We start from the raw sequence: 19937 nt of genomic DNA on the forward strand, positions 1-19937 counted from the left end.
GGTTATGTAAATTTCATCTAAATCCTGCAATCTCATACCACCCACACTTGATGCTATCCCCAAGCAAAACTAATCAGCTCGACAATTAGAAATTGAAGAAAATCAATTGAATTTACTTGTTTTTTGAATTACTTGTTTTATTTTTCGTTTTCTAAAATTATACATCTTCCGGCATAAAAATAGTCCAAATTCCATGTGTGCGATTCGAAAACAAAATTTTCACATAGCCCAAAGAAATCCCCCGGCCTAATGTTATTGTTTGTACCACGGTACGTACCGCAGTCAAGAAGAAGAAGAAGATATAAAAGCAACAGCTGCTATTGAACAGCTGGTCCGCGATACTGCTGTACTTTGAGTGCGCACCAAACACAGCGTGACTTGCACAGCTAATTAAAGACAAGCGCTGAGATTTTCATGTTGTTGCGGATTTAACAGTTGAACAACTTGAAAACGCTGAAATATACAACGAAGGGTCGGACAACACATATGACCAAATAAAAAATCGCGATTGCTTAGTGGGCAAGAAGAAGCAGCTGGTGTGCAGCAGCAGTACCAGCCGAAACAGACGACAACGAGCAGCGCGCACGAAACGACGTGTGTAGAAGAAATCAAGAAAAATCGGCACACACTCACATAGGGAGAAGAAGATAGAGCGCAATCTATTTTATTCACATTTCCACCGAAAAAAGGCAACGGTAGCGAAAGAAAATACACAATTGCGTCGTACAAACAAGCCAAATAGAAAAAACGGTGGAAAAGTTAATACTTGTATGGAAAATCTGTGAAAATCAGTGTGCAAACGGCAAGAAAAATCAGCAACGGGAACTTACGCACCTCCCCTCTCACGCATGTAAAAGACTCGCGCGTATTTATGCAACCAAAATAGTTAAAGAACAAACTGGAACACAATAACAGTGTGTTTGCGTGCGTTGCGAGCGTGTGTGTGTGTAGGTGCGTGCCAGCTGAGACTTCCGTAACAGCGGCACAAATAACAGCAACAGTGGAAACGGTCTAAGCCGGATCAGCCACCACGTCGTCCAACACTATGAGTATGGTGCGGCGAATCATTTTACTTGGCCCAAAATACAGCGTCTGGGCCAAAGGTAAGCGAATAACACCAACAACACACCACACACAAATTTTGATTTGATTTTTGTTGTGCAAAAATCGCATACGTAACTGCGTCATTTGCGTCGCGCGGGCGTCACGTATCTACATGCATACATACACGCATATGTATATGTGTTTATTTGTAGCTGCTTTTCGGCTGTGCAGTGTTGCCAATTCTTGAGCAGCAAAAGCTAGATCAATTGATTAACAAAAAGCTAGAATGCTTATAATATTCCCAGCTTGTATGCGGCTTCAGAATTGTTGTCACACTTAAATCTACGATCATCAAAATTATTTCTTATACATAATATGCTTACTTGATTTAAAAAAAAGCCAGCTGATCTGCCGAAAAAGTCAACCAGCTGCAATTTTTCAAACAGAAACAGACAGAACTATCGGGAAAATAGCTTTATTTCGAGCGCGATGGCGTCTTTGTCCATAACAGAGTCGTCAGTTTTGACTGTGAGAGTGAGAGAGAGAGAGGCAAGCAGACAAAGAGGTAGGGACGCCTATTTGCTAATTGAAAACAATACAAACACCTTGCTCTTGCTCTTTCTCTTCTCGGTCTTTTCTCTCTAGCTCGTTTGCTTATCAGAAATTTCTAGCTTGCTTTTATTTTATTTATTTTTTTTAATTGTTACATTTAAACACTGTTTGCCACAGCAAACGCTAAACGGCTCATGGCGAAGGTCGTCATGTTTCGATATCAGACAGAAACAGCTTTTCTCTCTCGAACTGAACAGCAGTGCCTTAGTCTAATGGGATAGATAATTATTCTTCAGATAAGTCGAATACAATATTATCAACAAGTAAAAGTAATTTAAAATAAATTGGGCAATATTGTTGTCTAAACACCACTAAGTTGAAGGTCAAGTCTACGGCGCTGACAGCATTATTGCTAATAATTTTGCTTACGTTTTTCCAATCAGAAAACGCACATAATATAAGTCTACAGCGATTGTTATTGTTGTTGTGGCCGCTGCTGCTGCGACGCTTGCTTGCGCATTTGAGCTGAACTTGAATTGTTTTATGTTTGGCTTTAATTATTGCGTTTTCTTGTTGTTGCTGTTGACGCAATGATCTGGTTGGCGCACTTTTTTCATTCACGTTCGTAGGCCAAGTTTATTTCGTTTTGTGGCTTGTTGTGGTTGTATTGATAATAGATATTAGCTAGTCATAAAAAAACTGAAATCGTTCGACAGCATCAACAATGCGGAAGTTAGTTTTCTTCGATTGATAATCTTGCAGACAATGGCTAAACACTGACAAAAATAACAGATGAACTTTGAAAAAAGAATAAAGTCCGCAACATTAAAAAAAAAATTATTTTATATACATATACATACATACTTATGTACTTATGTACATACTTATGTATGTATGTACATATATTTAAAAGAATAATTAAAATTTAAGTTAAAAAACTGAGTTTTCAAGCCAATCATATTGTATCAAATAATTCCATGAGAGTAACTTGAAGTAAGCCAATTGGGTTAAGGTTTAGGCCACCGAATGTATGTATCTTTGTTGTACAAATCCAAAAACAAGCTTTAAAAATAATTTTAGTATCGTAAGCGTTGTGATGTTATAAGTATGTATATAAAAATGTTGCCATTTTTTGTTGGCAATTTTAAAATTGTGTCTCAAAACAATGACTGGTTTTTATTAGGGTTAACAGGTTTTCACTGTCAATTTCGCTACCGTAACGAAAAGTAGCCTAAAACATTTCTCACATTGAGAAATCACTGAATTCAAAAAAAAATTACGTATCTACATACATATGTATGTATGTAATAAATAAATAAATTAAAAATAAATAATTGTTAATGCCAACTGCTGAGTGCTTCCCCTTCTCTGCACTATGTAAGTGCTAATTGACCTTCGCTTTCTATTTTATTTTCGAATAATTTCTTAACCATTTAAGCACAATCGATGTGCGGCCATATCTCGCAGAAAGTGACCCCTCAAGTCAAATTGAGTTTATTGCATTTATTTTCGCCCTTAATCACTGGCACGAGTATTTATAGAAACAATTGTCGTCTACTGTCCACGTTAATGAGACATGACACATATAGTGGCGTTGTTGACCTCGAGTTCAATGCGCTCCCATATACGAGTACATATGTTTGGATGCATATATGGATCTAGAGATGGGTGTCTGATGTGCATAACAAAATTGTTGTATTTAAATTCAAAATGGGAGTGATGCAAAAATTGTCGTTTATTTCGTGACCGCACAACCTAACCGGTTGATATAATTACATTAATGTATTTAAACAACGCAAACTTTTAACTTGAAGTAGAATATGCGGCCCCAACAACATATATGTTTGACGCTGGATATGTGCATATACTTACATAAGTAAAGTGTGTTGAAGCCAATAGAAGATGCATTGGAAGAATATGAAAGCTTTCCACTTCCAATGTTCCGAAGCTAAAAATGATATATTTATTTTAGCTATAGATATCCAACAAATAAAGCCAATAATTTAAAAGACCATTTTTTTAATCGCTGTACTGTTCGTTGGAAAAAGGCTTACAATCCCTAGTTATTTACACAAAGATCTATAACAACAGATTAACTTATATCAGATAAATATTGCTACCCTTACAAACTTCTCTGCAAATTATGTTTTCACGCTTCCATTTCCATCATTCACAATTAAGTTGTTTCTATCAACTCATCAACAACTGAAATTTCATTCAATCTAATTCTCCTGCACTATCTCTTTTTGATTTTAGGCAGCAGCGTGAACAACACACAGCATGCCAAATACGTTATACTGAGTACACGGGCGATTGGTGCCCGAGGATTTCATCTGGCCACTCCAACATGTGCCGCAAACAGGCAACTGAGGCTCGAACCGGCATTGGCGATTCCGACATACATCGATATAACAAATGCGGTGACCATCAAAGGGTGCAGCAGCAGCAGCAGCAACAGTTCCAGCAGCTCACTAGGCTCCGGCGGCGGCACAACATCGTCTAAACCGCCAGGTGTGCCAGGAGGTGGTGGTAGTGGCGCCAGCACCACCAGCAGTGGCGATCCGCCTGGTGGCGGCGATAAGATGCTCGCATGCCCGAAATGTGGCAGCGCCTGCACTCAGGTCGAGACATTTGTGAGCTCGACTCGTTTTGTGAAGTGCGCCAAGTGCAATTACTTTTTCGTGGTGCTCTCCGAGGTGGAGACGAAACAGCGCGTTAAGGAGGAGCCAAAGAATCAGCGCAGGCCGCCACCACCACCCCAGAAGATCATGGAGTACTTGGACAAGCATGTGGTGGGACAGGAATTCGCTAAAAAAGTGCTCGCTGTGGCCGTTTACAATCACTACAAACGCATCCACCACAATCTGCCTCAACTGCAACATCAGGGTAGTTCGGGAGGTGGAGGCGGCGGCATGGGCCTAGATGGCATACCCCGACCAGATCTGCTGCACATCACAGGCATCGGACACACGCTTAACAGTTCATCGGGCAACGAGCTGCCGCCCAAGACGCCTGCTCAAATGGGTCTAGGTGGTGGCCCCGGTGTCAATGGCTCTGGTCTGGGTGGCTTTCACAATAGTGGCGTCCATGGTTCCAGTCGCGGGGAAAGTCGCAGTGGCTCTGAGATACTCGATAAACAAACGAATGACGTCAAGTTGGAGAAAAGCAACATCATTATGCTGGGACCGACAGGTTCCGGCAAGACTCTCATTGCGCAAACCATTGCGCGCTGCTTAGATGTCCCCTTTGCCATTTGCGATTGCACCACGTTGACGCAGGCCGGTTACGTGGGTGAGGACATTGAAAGCGTGATCTCCAAACTGCTACAGGATGCCAATTACAAGTGAGTAGACAGCGTTCACCAGCCGATGACAGAGCTAAACTATTCTATCTGCAGCGTTGAGCGCGCCCAGACTGGCATTGTGTTTCTGGATGAGGTGGACAAAATTGGCGCTGTCCCCGGCATTCATCAGCTGCGAGACGTGGGTGGTGAGGGTGTGCAGCAAGGCATGCTCAAAATGCTGGAGGGCACTGTGGTCAATGTTCCCGAGCGTAATTCGCCGCGCAAGCTACGCGGAGAGACCGTACAAGTGGATACTACAAATATACTCTTTGTTGCCTCGGGCGCATACACCGGGCTGGATCGCCTCATAGCGCGTCGGTTGAACGAGAAGGTAAGGTATTATAAATAGGTAGTGATAGTTAATTAAATGATTGGCAGCAAGAGAACTAAATGGTTTTTATGACTTCCACCTTTAAGTGGGTTCAAACTAAGTAAAGTTACGAATCGATGTATCTTTGTTCGTCCGTCTGTATGAACCTCGAGATCGTTTGAACCATAATTGGTAGAGACACCAAACTTGTCATAAAGACTTATCGTTTACAACTACAAATCATATATAGCTTCACTATTTTATACAGTTGTTATGGGAACGATTAGTGAAAAAAATCACAGAAGAAAAACATTTTTCCTTATTGTTAATTTTATAAAAGTTTAAAAACTGAAAAATCGGTCAAAAGTATTGATAAATAATAGTACTCCCTTATTTAGATAAAGATTACAGAGTTAAATATTGTTTCTATAATATTTTGAAATAAATATAATATTTTTGTAGTATTTGGGCTTTGGTATGCCCTCAACCAGTGGTTCCGGTCGCCGCGCCGCTCAATCAGCCGCAAATCCCATGGACAATGATCAGGAGGAGCGTGATAAATCCCTGACAAAGGTGCAGGCGCGTGATCTCGTTGAATTTGGCATGATACCTGTAAGTACATATCGCAAACAAAATATAAACAATCACTGAATACTGTCTCATATTTGTTTAGGAATTCGTTGGTCGTTTTCCGGTTATAGTGCCCTTCCACAGCTTGAATATAAATATGCTGGTGCGCATACTCACCGAACCGAAGAACGCTTTGGTGCCACAATACAAAGCGCTCTTGGGCCTGGATGAGGTGGACTTGACATTTACTGAAGAGGCGGTCAAATCAATTGCTACACTGGCCATGGAAAGGCACACGGGCGCACGTGGCCTGCGCTCCATTATGGTAATTAGACGTCAGCATCTATTACTTAATCAATTATATATCTAAAAAATGTTTTATAGGAGCAACTGTTACTCGATCCCATGTTTATTGTGCCCGGCTCGGACATCAGAGGTGTGCACATAACGGCAGACACAGTGCGCGGCAAATCGACACCCATCTACAGTCGCGACACAGACGACGCTACGGCGAGTAGTGGATCAACGGATGCCAGTTCGGAGAATTCAAATGATGATAATAACGATAAGAACTTTGAGGATAGTGAGAAAGTACGACTTAAGCAATAATTGCAAAAAGTCTAAACACAAACAACAAACAACAGAAACAAAAAAAAAGCTGCGTCGCCAACCAAAAAAAAAAAAGCAAATCAAGCATTGCAATGCTTTTAAATTTGATTTAGTTATTTAGTTTGCGCTGCTATTAATTTTAGACTATTCTTGTTCGCTTGCGCATAGAAAGCTCTGATGTTACACACTTAAATGCTTTTATTTATGCGTCATTTACAGTGCTGTGCAAACTACAAAATAATTACCAACATACTAGCATATACTGTTTTCCACCATACACTATTAATATGTTACTATATTTTTAGTCTTGTGTTTCTGATACTTTGGTTGGTGCGTAGCCCCGACTCCCAAGAATGCGTTGCAACTCATTTTGAACGGCTCACTGGCGCATTGTGAATATTTGTGAGATGCTCTGAAACTGATGCAGCGAGCCCCTTAAAGCAAAGAAAACCAATTATTTTGTTGCGCTTTCAAGCCCTTCAAAAATCGAGTGCAATGTTAATAATTATTAACAATTTCTCTGTGCTAAGCAATTGTAAAAAAAATTTTCACTAGAAATTTATACCGAATAATAACAATAAAAAAAAACATTTTTAATTATATAAACAATTTGATAACAAACAAAACATACGTATGTTGATATAGCAATTATAATTATCATAACTCCAAACAAATGCATTAGTTAAAGAGTTCAAAATTTTTGCTAGTGTATTGAACGACGACGTGAGATACAAATATTTTAAATTAATTAATAAGTTAAAGAAAATGAGAGAAAAAACAATAAATAAAAATTATAAAATTAAATTAATTTTTGTTACATTTTTATATCAGCTCCCAAAACATCAAATGAACATTTTAAACAGTTTTTTTTTTTGTTTTTTACTCTACATGAAGAATTTCTTTCAGCCTTCGGCACATACGAACTTGACAATACATATGTACCTTCTAAAAAAGCATACCGGATGGGACTTTTGCATATCTCCCGGAGCCGGCATTATACAAACGGCATTGGGCCAGCAATTCTGGAAAATGTGCAAAGTAAATCTATTGTCGAGGCTGAAAAAGCTTGTCTTCTCCAATACCCCAAAGAAAACAGATATTAAGAAATAGGCGCTGCATGTAAAACGTAATTGCATTGTTTTTGAATTAAATTAAATTTTTATTCAACTAAACAAATTTGCACAAATTCATTTCACTAACTACTACATCATAAAAATTTGCTCGCTTTTTTATTTTCGTTTTTCAACTCATAATAAATAATATTTTAATTTATTGCACATAAGGACTAAAGTTGATTTATTTTTTGGGGTTTTTTCCGTTCATTTTTCTCGTAGTGTATAAATTTGTATAAAAATTTGTAAGTAAATAAATATCTTTGTTGTATAAATTCGCTGGCAAACAAAAATTCAATTTCCATTGCGAGCTCTAATCATTCTCTTCGGTAATGAGCAGTTCGTATTCTTGTGCCGCAAAACGATCCCAGTCCGAGGTCTATAACGAGAAACAATTTTAATCAAATTTCCAAAAAGACTTCCTTAATTCGCCTCCACTTACATATTCATCACGCTGCGATGCAAATGGATCCCGCTGTTCGTGATCCAAATATTTCTCTAAATTGAAGAACGTATCGAAGAAGACGTGCGTCATTTTACAGCGCTTCAGATCGCCGAGAGTAATGCAATCACGATTTGCTGGCTTTATCATATCGAGCATCTGCAACAGATAACATATTCAGTTTTAAAGTAACTCAAAAATAAATTGAACAGAAATACACTGTGTGCAGACAGGCAGATAATCTGCACATACTATAAATTGGAAGAGTAAACCTTAAGGAAAATGTAACCAACACTTAATAATAGAAAACTTTCCTTTTGTATAGAAATTGGAAATCACAAAATTAATTTTGTGTCACGGCATTTGGAGATTACAGATTATAGATCCTTTTATAGCCTTTTCAAAAATTAAATACTTCTTTACCATGTCGAAATAGTGTCACTTCATAAAATTAAGTTTAAAATATGTGTTTGAATATAGAGTGCGTTTTTCGAAAATGTCGTCGGGATGTCTATTTTGTTCATTAAATAACAATTTGCGTTATTAACTAAAAACTGCAAATCATTATGAGTTTTATACAATTGCTTTATCTTGGGTGTGCCTGGGAAATTTTTCAAATCAATATGACAAGCATTATTTTTTTACACTTTGTAGTTCCCATCCTTCGAGCAACTGCAATTAACCGTTTTTTAATGTCGAGAGACATTGGCTTCAGCAGCGGAAAAACTTTAATTATGTGGCGGCCAAAAAAAAAGTACAAAAACCATATCCCCAACTTGTACTTCATATAGACAAAAGTAATATTTTGTAGATCCAAGGGATTTTCAATATTTTTGTTGTCGAAAATTTGCTAAGCTGGTCTTTTTTTAAAAAGATAAAAACAATGTAGACAACATTTGAAATATCTCTAATTCTAATAATGCTTTTATTATTTTGTAGATAGAAAATATTGTGTGCATTGGAAATGAAATGTTTAAATAAATATTTTTCCAATTGTCTGCTATATTCAGAATTAAACAGCCTTAATTTGATTGACTTGATATATTGAGAAGTCTTGTGAGTGGCAATGTTTTTTAATTTACGCCTCAAATTTAAATCACAAATTTTATTTTATTTTCGTCAATAATTACTTATTAATTTTTAGCTTGGATCAGAGAAAATATTCTCAAATTTGATATGGTTTTTTTCTAATACAAACTTCATTTGTAACTTTCTATAGCTGTCTATTATTCCTAACAAATAACATATTTAGTTTTTTCACTTTTTCAAAAATTTTATGATTGCACGCAATTAGACGCAACTCTAATAAGCCTTTTGATTGATGCGGCATTAAATAATAGCTCAATATTTGAGAAATTGATATACTTGTACTATTGGGATCAATTTCTCAAATATTGAGCTATTACACATTATTGCCTGAAAACTTAATCAGTTTCTCTCCCAGTTTTCTCAATTCTCACCTGACACAGACAATCCTCAAAGGGCAAACACTCAATGCCAATGCCCTCCATGCGCTGCTGCTGCTCCTCGTAGAAATATTCCAGCTCGTACATGGAAAGCGCTCCATCGCCATCGATGTCCATGCATCGGAACCAATACTCGATGGCCGTGGCTGTGCGTTTATCCTCCTCGGAGAGTATAAACCAAACGAAATCTGTGTACGACATTTTGGGCTCATCCTCGGGCGCCTTTTTATTATCGGTGCGTGTCACACAGCCCGAGAAAATGCGCTCCACAATGCGGGTGGAGAGCGCATGATCACTATGTCTCGCCAAATCCTCCTGATTGATGAGCAAATCGTGATCCTTATCCAATTCCCAGAACTTGCAGTAGATCACATAGAAGTGCTCATAACTGAAGAAGGCCATTATTTGATTGATGTCTTCTTCCTCCTCCAGCAAGCTAATCATCTGTCAAAAGAAATTATATTTTAATCATTGGCATAAGATCAATGTCATCCATTTTTGGAGAAAATAAATTGGTAAAAAATCGTGATTTCTTGCTATTTTTAGTCGTACTTTCAAAACAAAAATGTCTATATTTGTTTTTGATCGAATCGATTGGGTTTGAAAGCAAATAAATAAGCTAAATGGCAAATGTTATTTTTGGCGAGAGTCTCAAAGGGATAATAGCGTATTAAATTGAGTTTTAATTTAAATTTAAATTAAACCAAAATTTTAAAACCCCAACAACCGAAAATCCAAACTTTTCAATGCTTTTTTTCTTGAAAGTTCTTAGATACAGACCCACCGAAAAGTTTCAGATTTAATTTTCGTTTCATCAACAAACAGCTACAACATTTTCGAATTTGCAAATATTTCATAAATCATAAGCTTGTGCTATCAGTTTACGATTTAAACTTAGAAAAGATTCTTTGTTTATATAGAATCGATAATATATTAACAAACAGATCTATTACATACACGTAAAAGTATCTAACTCTCAATTCAAATTCCACAGCAATGAAGATACTTTGAGGATATTTCAATCAATCCACAATTAATTTGGAAACAAAGCATAGTTTATTGATTCATTTTTTGCAACTTAGATTTGTTCTCAGAGTGTTTCCAATTTGGCCTTCAAGTTTTAAAATCTTTTAATGTTCGATTTTAAGCTACGCCCCAACTGTGTACTATACTTTTCTGCTATTTATTGCTATATTCAAATATGAAAATGTTTTAAAAGAGCTTACCTCCAGCAGATCAGAGCGCTTTAGCTCTGCGATTGTTATCCTTCCGCTCCAACTGCGATTCACCGAATAAAAGATGCGCGCGATGACTGTGTGCACGTATCTGGAATGAAACTCGGTGGCTTCTTTGAGAAAGGCCAGTCCCGGATGCGTATCGACCACGTCCTGCACCATTGGCACCAGATCCTCGCTCACAATATAGCTGCGAAAGCGTTGACCCCGCGACAAAATGTAGACAAAACGCGAGGCAGCCTCATGGCAATAGACGTTCATTCTGTGGAATAGAATAGTTACTCGTCACTGAAGTAATTTTTTAAAGGGTATTTAGAGCTGATCTATCAGCTCTATCAGAAAAGTAATCCTGTCATATACTAATCCAATATGGGTTGAGAAAAAAAATATTTCCAACGTAAGGAACAGTTATCAGAACTACTTTCTTTTTTGTTAGGTTCTGTCACTGAAGGACAATTTACGCATTTAGAGTTATCAGAAATCAATATAAAAACAATGTAAAGGCATCAATTAATTTATAAAAATGCTGACACATTAAAACAATTTTTCATTTAGAAGAGAAGTTTTTAAAAAATGAAAAGAGAAAAAGAAATGTCCGTTTTATCGAATCGGCTCAACAAACTCTATTCAATTAATATGAATTAAAATAATAATAAAATAATATAATGATGGAAAACATTCCATTTTAGTAAAAAAATAAATAAACAAATTTACAAATTAATTAATAAATTAATTTTAGAAAATATTATAGACTTCTTTTTGGAAAATTTAAAGCTCTCTAGTGGAAGGACTTACTGTTTCCAGAACTCCACGAATCGCTGACGCTCCACCAGACCCGTGTTGCCTGTCTGACAGAAGACCATGACCGGCATGCGCCAGTAGAAGGGCAGTCCGCACAGCTTGAGGATGCGCGGCAGCTCGTCTTTGGTTACCTGATTGTTCGGAAAGGAATCGAAGGCGGACAGTATGCCGCGCAGCACCCGCTCCATCGCAATGGTGGGCTGTGGCTTGCCATGTGGAAAATAGAATCTGGATGAAACGAAATTATTTCGATATGTTATTGGACTCGATCGACTCTGGGAATACTTGATGCACCTACCTGGGTATGTAAACGCTCTTTGTGTTGCGTATTTGCTTTTGTAGCGAGTTCTGTTCCTGTGGCGGCGGTGGCGGCGTTGCGTGCAACTTAACCTGTCAGGAAGCGGGGCAACAAGCAACAACAAAGCCAATTAATGTTTATCGACGCATCAACATGCCTACATACTTGTACTATATGTATTCTATGTATAGTACCTATGCGTGTTTTGTTTACAATTGAAATCGCAAATAATTCGCATGCCATCTGAAGTCAAAATATTTGCCACTCAATAAAATTTTGAAATTATTTTTTTTTGAAAAATTCTACGAATACAATGGTTCCTAGAATTATTAGCAGCGGGAATGGAAGAAGAATCGTAGCACAAGAATTCGACAGCATTGAGTCTGGGACTGAAATGCCACGCCCATTTCAAATGAATAGCCTAAAATAACAAACGCCTCTTTTAAACACACACGCACACCCAGGTAGACAGACAGAATGCCCAAATTAGAATTTATGCTAAAATGCGCTAATTAAATAAACATATTTCCTCTGCATCTATATTTAGGTATAGTACGTAGGTGAAAGGCACAATTAAATTTGTTTAAATTTACTCGTCAGCCTGTCTGTAAATATTAATGGGGAAATAGAAGAAAACATCGCTCGTGTCGAAAGTGCAATGTGTGGCAGCGAAATATAAATATTGATATACATACTATATGTACACATGTACATACATACATACATACATCTGTACATGTTAAGGTGCTTCAGACAAGGGTCTGGTTAGTAAACATTTTACAAAACCCTGAGCACGCAAAACTGAAAAGCAAAACAAAAATGTGTGTAAAAATGCATTGAAATTGAAAATTTGGAAAACGAAATGCGATTGCAAGGGGATTGTGTGTGTTTTTTGCTTCATGTAAAGGTATTGACGAGTTCTTGGAAGTGAATTAAAGAGCTCATTTGAAAATGATTGTGTATTACAAGTATTGTTGTGACTTGTTCTACAAATGAAAACTCACAAACATCAGAATGGGTTTTCCTCAAAGGTCAAATTAACTCTACAACCTTCACTTAAAGCTTTTAGTCAGTGGATGGCGAATAGTGGTCATACCAAGAGTAAGTTGTTCCCCTTTTGTAGAGCCCAACAGACAGCTCACTTGTGGCATTAGGCATTAAGTAAGATATAAAGGAATATTAAAGGGACTAAGAATAAACAATATTTGGAAAGTTTCTGATATACTTGTAGGTTGAAAAATAGGTTTTTTGATATTTAATGGTATATTTTATTTTAAGCAAAGCCCGCTGGCCGATTCATGGAAATAGAGTGGCTGTAGAGGAATGACTGGCCAACTGGCGCCTCGAAGCCACTGGAAACTAAACATGTTGCTTTAAAACTTAATATATGCGATTGCCCTTCGCTATGGTCTAAGGAGTGCTATGACCTACAGTCTTATAGTACCCGTGCATATAAAACTCAAAACGTACATTCTCCACTGAAATTTAAATATATAGTCCCTTTGTCTATATGTATGCAACCATAAACCCAATTCGGACCCAATTTGACGTTCAGCTATAGAGAATGAACCCAATCTAAAATTCTGAAAATCAATACTAAAGCAAATTCGCAACAAAAATTCCCACAAACACCTAAACATTCGAGCAATAAAAACATAAAAAGCCTCAGACTCAACGTAGATCATTCGACAAACTAGGTACGCATCAGATCCACTCTACAAACCCATATCGAGGCTGCAAAGAAATCACCACCCAGTCTAGTACCTGAATCTAAGAGCCGTTTAGAAAATATTTCTCCAGCGCAGGATAGTTTGAATGACTCCTATACTGATTTTTTCAGCTGTAGACTAGGGATTAATGCAACACATTTTGCATTATTATTCACATATGTACTCGTATATAAAAGAAAAGAAATATACACAAGTGAGATTTGGGCCAATTTAAAATAATGGAAAATTTCTAATTTGGTAGACTACTGTCGAATAGTTTGACTTATAATCTGATGGATCTGCATTATTTATAGCTTGTGCAAATAGTATTCAGTTTTAATATTATATATATATTTTTGCAATTGTGTACATTCCTCAATTATTCAATCGTACAACAAGTCACGAATGCGAGCTTAAAGGTACTTAAATGTTTGGAGTGAAAAGTTGAATAATTTTTGATTAATTAATTAATTTAATGACTTGATTGAACTTATTTCTGAATTGATTGATATTGCCGAGGGTTAATAAGCGTGCATATTCGATTTTAAATATAAACTTTAAATAGTTCTGTGCAGTAATTAGATTTTTGTACAAGTGCTATTTGAAAATTTAATTATATAATTATAAATATATTTTCAACTTTTATACAAAATATTTCACTTAGGTTGAGCTGTGATAGGAGACTTATAAATCAGCTCATTTATAATTTAAGCTTCAAATCTCTCTAAGACTCTCAAAATCTCCAAATATACCCGTAGTTCGCATTCAAACTTACATAGCGACCTCAGATGTATGGCCAGTTCTTAAATTTATGCACGATATTAAAACTGTCAGCGGCGACATTAAAATTAATCTTCTTTATACGTAATAATGTGAAACGAGCCGGCACAGTATACAACTACAACAATAATGGCATGTCTGTGTACACACATTACGTATACGTTGTGTGTGTCGATAGCAAAAATATTGCGTATACGCCTAGTTGAGGAGCTCGTAGAAAATATGTGTAGAACAAACAAAAACTCAATTAAGTATGCTAAAAGTTAATATAAATAACAGCAAATATAGCAGCTGTGAAGTATTTTGAGGAATGTATTGATTTAGAACTACTCGCAAAACCCAATCAGCCATGGAGCTGGGAAGAAAACAAATTGAATTCATTTTCTGCACTTACTCGTAGATCGCCAAGTTCAAGTCATCAGATGTGTTATGTCATACTTGTAAGCGTCAGAAATTTCATATTATATTGGACATCATCATCATTAATATATGAAAGCATCGACAATATTTAAAATGTGTTTTTTTTTCGGGGAGATACACTCATACATACAAACGTGCCTAATGCATAACAAAAATGTTGTACGGAGAACAAATCAACGTGTAATTAAATAATTAAACAATAGCAAATAGCAGCAAAAAGTATAATGCGCTCAGCAATTATATGTGCAGCTTGCTTTGCTCAAATTAACAATTACCTATATACACATAGAGTGCCTTTTACTTGTATTGTAGTTAGGGTGATTACACATATGTACAAGTATATATATAGTACGTATATATTTATATTTTTGTTGGCTTTCTGTACTTGCTGCTGTTGGTGTTTTGCACGATCGTGCTGATCGTAAATGCTTGATTTGTTTGGTTAGTTTGTTTATGCATATAAGTGGCCATAGGGGCAGTCAGAACGGGGGTCTTTATCAATCAAATCCTATACAAAACTAAACACTACACACTTATTACAAAGAATTTGTGCTAAATACGCAAAAACCGTTTGTTGTTGAGCAAGCTTAATAGCTCTATAAAAAATCTATTATAGAAAGTTTTTAGAAGATAAAAACAGATTTTTTTTCTGTGCCATACATTTTCATTTAGCGAGAATTTATTTAGTAATCTTCTTAAAAAACACTTATGTGAAAATATTAATTTATAAAGTTATGTTCCTCTCCCCAGCCAACAGATGTTTCATTTTGTTTGTAAAAGTTAATAATAAAATTTAGTATGTTAAAAATTTGTCCTTAAAAACTAAATAACTTTAAAACAAATGATAATTAATTTTAAAATCCTTTTTAAAATGCAGCTTTTTAAAAAACTACTTTTCATCAATGGACATTATTTTAATAATTTATTTAATTTGATTAAATTAGTGAATCAAAGATCTATTAAATTTCATAAACACATATTGCTTCAACGGTCCCTATCAGTTATTTTTAGGAACTTCAATGTTTGTAATTCAATAAGTTTCATTTGTAATTTGGAGCAAATGTGAAAAGTTTCGCTATTAAGGGCTTCTTTCACTAAATGTTGTACGTTTAAATTCTAATAGCTAATGTAAGCATCTCTTCGCTTGGTTTTCATTTTGGAAGTCCGTTGTCCAAATATTCATTACAAGTCTCATTCCATTGTTCTACTCTAACGAATATTTTTAACAACAATTTTTTAGGCATCTCTGAACTACTTAAAATTCATAAAAGTGGCAAAGGTTCACTTTAAATCTCCTATTACATGTGATTCGGAAATATATACTTAAATTCTACAAAATTCATAAACAAAACTATTGTGCAAGTAAGTCCGAAAGGTTGAGAGTTTATCAGAAGACTCGGAGTTTAAACATAAAATACAACTGTGTTAAAGGGGAACCCTTTCAGCCTACATAAATTCAATCAGTTTTCGGACATTGACCTAATTCTAAAAAATTTCAACAATAGATGCCAAAAATTCTTTGCAAGAAAACAAACAAATTTTTAAGTAGTTCAGTTTCAATTTTTCAAAATTTAATGAATGTCTCTCAGTTTTCTCAAATATGACAGCAGGCATATGTCACAAACGAAAATGATACCAAGAGGTGTACGGATGTTTTGTTGCATGTGCCTGTGTGCGTCGGTCAATAATTGGGTTAGTCAAGGTTAATACTGAACTGTTCCAATTCTTGATTTTTGGGTATCATTCTGCCATCAGGTGTTGTTTATTTAATCTCTTGCCAGCCGGCATTTTTTGGGTATCCCTAATGCAATTGCTGCCCAATACTTTGCCACTTGGCAATTGTATCTAAGTATGTAAATATTGTATGTATGTATGAGAGAATCTCTGTGTGTGTGTGTGTGAGTGTGTGTGATCGTTTGGCAAACGAAATAAACGTGGCGTTTTGGCGTAACCTTAAATCAATCAATGATGTTGCTGCTGCTGTTGCTGCTAATGCTGTTGTTGTTGCAGCGATAACGAGCGATGGCGACTAAAGCACATGCCATTGTTGTTGCTGATATTGTTGTGCCGATTTGCACAATACACACACACATATATACATATTATATACATATATATATATATGTACATATATATAAATTTGCAATTTCAATTGTTATCTAACACATTTCACTTAAAAGTCGATCAAAAATCTTGTATTTTTGTTGTTAATATTTAATTTTTTCAACACCTACCTTAAGTAAACTTTTGGGCGGTGTGTCCACTTCGGGCCGTTTGATATTCAAAAACGAGTTGCGAACATCCGGACACTTTTCAAACATAAGCACGCGCTCAGCCACAGAACCGCGCGTCAATATCGGACGACCCACTAGAAGGTAAGAGGGGGGGAACACACTTATGAGTTTTCACTGAAATTTTCATATATTTTTTCATTCAACAATTACAATTCTTATCCTGGCCATTGGTGAGAGCTGCACGGCTGCCGCTTGTTGGTTTGACTTTATTCAATGTTGGCATCGTTGTGTTCGCCGATGTTGCTGACGTCGCTGGCGACGCATCCATGGATGTTGCTAAGCTGCTGGCAGCCATGTTGCTAATGTTGGTGTTATCAGTGGGGGTAGTACTGTTGCTATTGCTGCTATTGCGATTGCTCGCTCTGCGTGCCACGGCAGGCTTCTCCTTAGTCGCCGGCTTCTGTTCAGTGCTGCCACTTTCTTTGGTACTCTTTACTAATTTACTAACTGATGCTGTTGCCTTTGTTGTGCTGCGACTCATGACCAGAGCTTCACTATTTTTATTTTTATCAGTCAACGGCTGCGCATCCACAACGTCTACATTACTCGGCACTTGCGCATTATTCTGAATTATTGCATTATTTCCTTTTGTTGTTACTTTCTGCGCAGGCTTCGTAGATTGCTGTTGCTGTTGTTGCTCTGTTAATTTGTTGGCAACAGTGCTGTTTGCAGTCGCAACATTTTCTGTTAGCTGTTTGGCTACACCATTGCTGCTCTGTTGACGTTTTTTCGCAATGCTTGTAACAGTCGTTGGCTCTTTTTGTTTTTGCTGCAGCAATTCGCTGATTTTGAGCAAATTTTGCGTCTGCTCTAAAGCTAAATCTGTTACCTTAGTTGCGGATGCAGCTGCTACTTTTTTCGGTGATTGCAGCGGCTCTGTTGTAAACTTTGCTCCTGTTGCAGCCTTAACAGTTGCAGTCGATGATTTGTTGCCGCTGCCGGCTGTTAATGAGGGGGAGCCTGACTTTTGCAGCGTTGCCGACGATAATGAGGTCTTCTTTGGCTTGCCATTAGCTTGAGCTGTCGCTATTACTTCCGCATTGCTCGCCGGCGACTTTTTCACACTATTTTTGCCTCTTTGTTCTTTGTCCTTGATCACAAAGCTATTGACCAACTTCTTCAAGTCTTCTGTGCTGCTGCTGTCAGCGGAAGCGGCCGAAACCGCAGCAACATCGGAAAAGTCGCCAACAGTCGCCGCATTTGTGCACATCTCGAGCAGTTGCGCCGGTTCTAGGCGATGGGTCTTCCATGTGTGATAGATGGCATCGGCATGCTCATTAATTTTCTTGGAGAGCTCGGCAATTTCGGCGTTGGCATCGCTGGATGTGGACGTTGGAGAGGTCGCTGCAGTCCTTGGGGATTTGGGGCTGCCTGTTGTTGCTGCTGTTGCTGATGCTGCTTTGCGTGTGTTTGTTGTCGTTGTTTTTGTTGCACTCGTCACTGCCACAGAGCTGACCATGTTGCCACTGCTATTGGTGCTTAACTTTTTTGTTTTTGTTGTTGTCGTTGTTGTTGTTGCCGCTTGCATTTTGAAAACAGTGCAGCGAACACGTTAAATATGTTTCTCGTTTTTCTTGCTGTTTTTGCCTTTATTTATTGCCTTCAGTCCGCAATGTTAAACACGTTAACAATTTTCCTTTTCACGCACAAAAATTTCGAATTTTCGAAATTCACATTTCGTTTCATTGGATTTTATTTATTGTGTGTGTTTCAAACTTAATTCAATTTCATTTATGTTGTTGTTTTTAATGTAATAAGTTTGATGTTTATTGATATGTATGAATATATGATGTGTTGTGTGTGATACAATATAGCTGCAGCGAATGCGTCTGCTTCGATCTACATTCTTAGAGAGACTAACTTTGTTAGTGATGGACAGATGAGTCGATACATATGGTTTGATACATTTCAACACTTCCCCTCAAATCATATGTTCAAGAATTTCATTTAACATTTTGTTAGTAATTCAAAATTTTATATACTTAACGTATACCCAAACCCATCATGCATTCGATGTGCTTCTTTCTCGTTAGGTTTTTAGTTAAGGCGTCGGCTCGCATCTCTTCTGTGGGGATGTATTCGATGATGATTTCGTCTTTCTCCACTAGCTCTCGAATAAAATGGTGACGGATATCAATGTGCTTCGTTCGGCTGTGAAATACAGGATTTCTAGTAAGTTCGCCGGCACCCTGGTTGTCGTTGAAGATAACGATAGCGCCTTTCTTGCCCAAAACTTCTTCTATGAACAATTTCAGATGAATTGCTTCTTTTGCTGCGTCGGAAATCGCCATGTACTCAGCTTCGGTTGTGGATAATGAAACTGTGCGTTGTTTACGGGATTCCCAACTGACGGCTGCGTTAGCATACATGAAAGCGTAACCTGTGTACGATTTTCGGTCGTCGACATTTGAACCCCAATCGGCGTCGGTGTAGCCGAATAGGTCCTTGCCTGTTCTTTTGAAAATGAGTCCTTCTTCTGCGGTGCCTTTGAGATATCTGAGGACTCTTTTCGCTGCTTCCCAGTGCTTTCGGCCAAAGCATGAGTTATACTGACTTAATACGCTTACTGCGTGGGCTATGTCTGGACGAGTGCAAACTGCTAGATACATTAGCGAGCCTATAAGACTTTGATATGGGACGTTCTTCATATTCGCTTCTTCTGCCGGTGTACTTGGTGACATTGTTTTTGATAATTTTTCACCTGGTAACATTGGGGTGGATATGGCTTTCGCATCTTGCATGTGGAATCGATTGACGACTTCATTTGTGTACTTTCGTTGGTGAATCTTTATCTGGTTTGTTTCTGCGTTCTGCTCGAATTCGATGCCTAAACAGTATCTTAGGGGTCCCATATCTTTCATGTCGAAGGTTTTTGCAAGTTCCTTCTTAAGGTCGTCGGTTGCTTCTTTGTTGTTTGATGCTACCATGAGGTCATCAACATATATAAGAACA

The 19937-nt window shown here is 37.3% G+C and overlaps 2 protein-coding genes across 3 annotated transcripts; one reads left to right on the forward strand and one right to left on the reverse strand.

The window, feature by feature from the left end:
• Positions 1-128: 128 nt before the first annotated feature.
• On the forward strand, positions 129-7553 carry LOC115623846 (ATP-dependent Clp protease ATP-binding subunit clpX-like, mitochondrial). 2 transcript variants are annotated; one of them, XM_030518388.1, is made up of 7 exons: positions 129-1103; positions 3853-4939; positions 4994-5270; positions 5712-5861; positions 5923-6144; positions 6204-6410; positions 7335-7553. In XM_030518388.1, exons 1-7 carry the CDS (start codon positions 1046-1048, stop codon positions 7536-7538), a joined length of 2205 nt encoding a protein of 734 aa, XP_030374248.1. In that variant the 5' UTR covers positions 129-1045; the 3' UTR covers positions 7539-7553. The 2 variants fall into 2 exon arrangements, with proteins under 2 accessions (XP_030374248.1, XP_030374249.1); XM_030518389.1 differs by lacking the exon at positions 7335-7553 and adding an exon at positions 6734-7034 and having other exon boundaries at positions 132-1103.
• A 170-nt stretch (positions 7554-7723) lies between these two features.
• LOC115623844 (serine/threonine-protein phosphatase 2A regulatory subunit B'' subunit alpha) lies at positions 7724-18647 on the reverse strand. Its single transcript, XM_030518385.1, has 8 exons — positions 17136-18647; positions 16926-17059; positions 11783-11874; positions 11479-11712; positions 10675-10945; positions 9443-9892; positions 7983-8141; positions 7724-7919 (listed from the first exon to the last, which is right to left on the reverse strand). The coding sequence occupies exons 1-8, from the start codon at positions 18511-18513 to the stop codon at positions 7854-7856; spliced, it is 2784 nt and encodes a 927-aa protein (XP_030374245.1). The 5' UTR covers positions 18514-18647; the 3' UTR covers positions 7724-7853.
• Between the last annotated feature and the right edge of the window lie 1290 nt (positions 18648-19937).

The sequence above is a fragment of the Scaptodrosophila lebanonensis genome, unplaced genomic scaffold (genome assembly GCF_003285725.1).
Source record: "Scaptodrosophila lebanonensis strain 11010-0011.00,11010-0021.00 unplaced genomic scaffold, SlebRS2 tig00000053-arrow-pilon, whole genome shotgun sequence".
Lineage (NCBI taxonomy): Eukaryota > Metazoa > Arthropoda > Insecta > Diptera > Drosophilidae > Scaptodrosophila > Scaptodrosophila lebanonensis.

Coding starts and splice junctions, on each gene's coding strand:
- LOC115623844 (XM_030518385.1), bottom strand. CDS start 18,513: ATGCAAGCGGCAACAACAACAACGACAACAACAAAAACAAAAAAGTTA. Junction 10,946..11,478: donor TTCGTGGAGTTCTGGAAACA/GTAAGTCCTTCC, acceptor TCTATTCCACAG/AATGAACGTCTATTGCCATG. Junction 7,920..7,982: donor CATCGCAGCGTGATGAATAT/GTAAGTGGAGGC, acceptor TTCTCGTTATAG/ACCTCGGACTGGGATCGTTT.
- LOC115623846 (XM_030518388.1), top strand. CDS start 1,046: ATGAGTATGGTGCGGCGAATCATTTTACTTGGCCCAAAATACAGCGTC. Junction 4,940..4,993: donor CTACAGGATGCCAATTACAA/GTGAGTAGACAG, acceptor TTCTATCTGCAG/CGTTGAGCGCGCCCAGACTG. Junction 6,411..7,334: donor ACTTTGAGGATAGTGAGAAA/GTACGACTTAAG, acceptor AATTTCTTTCAG/CCTTCGGCACATACGAACTT.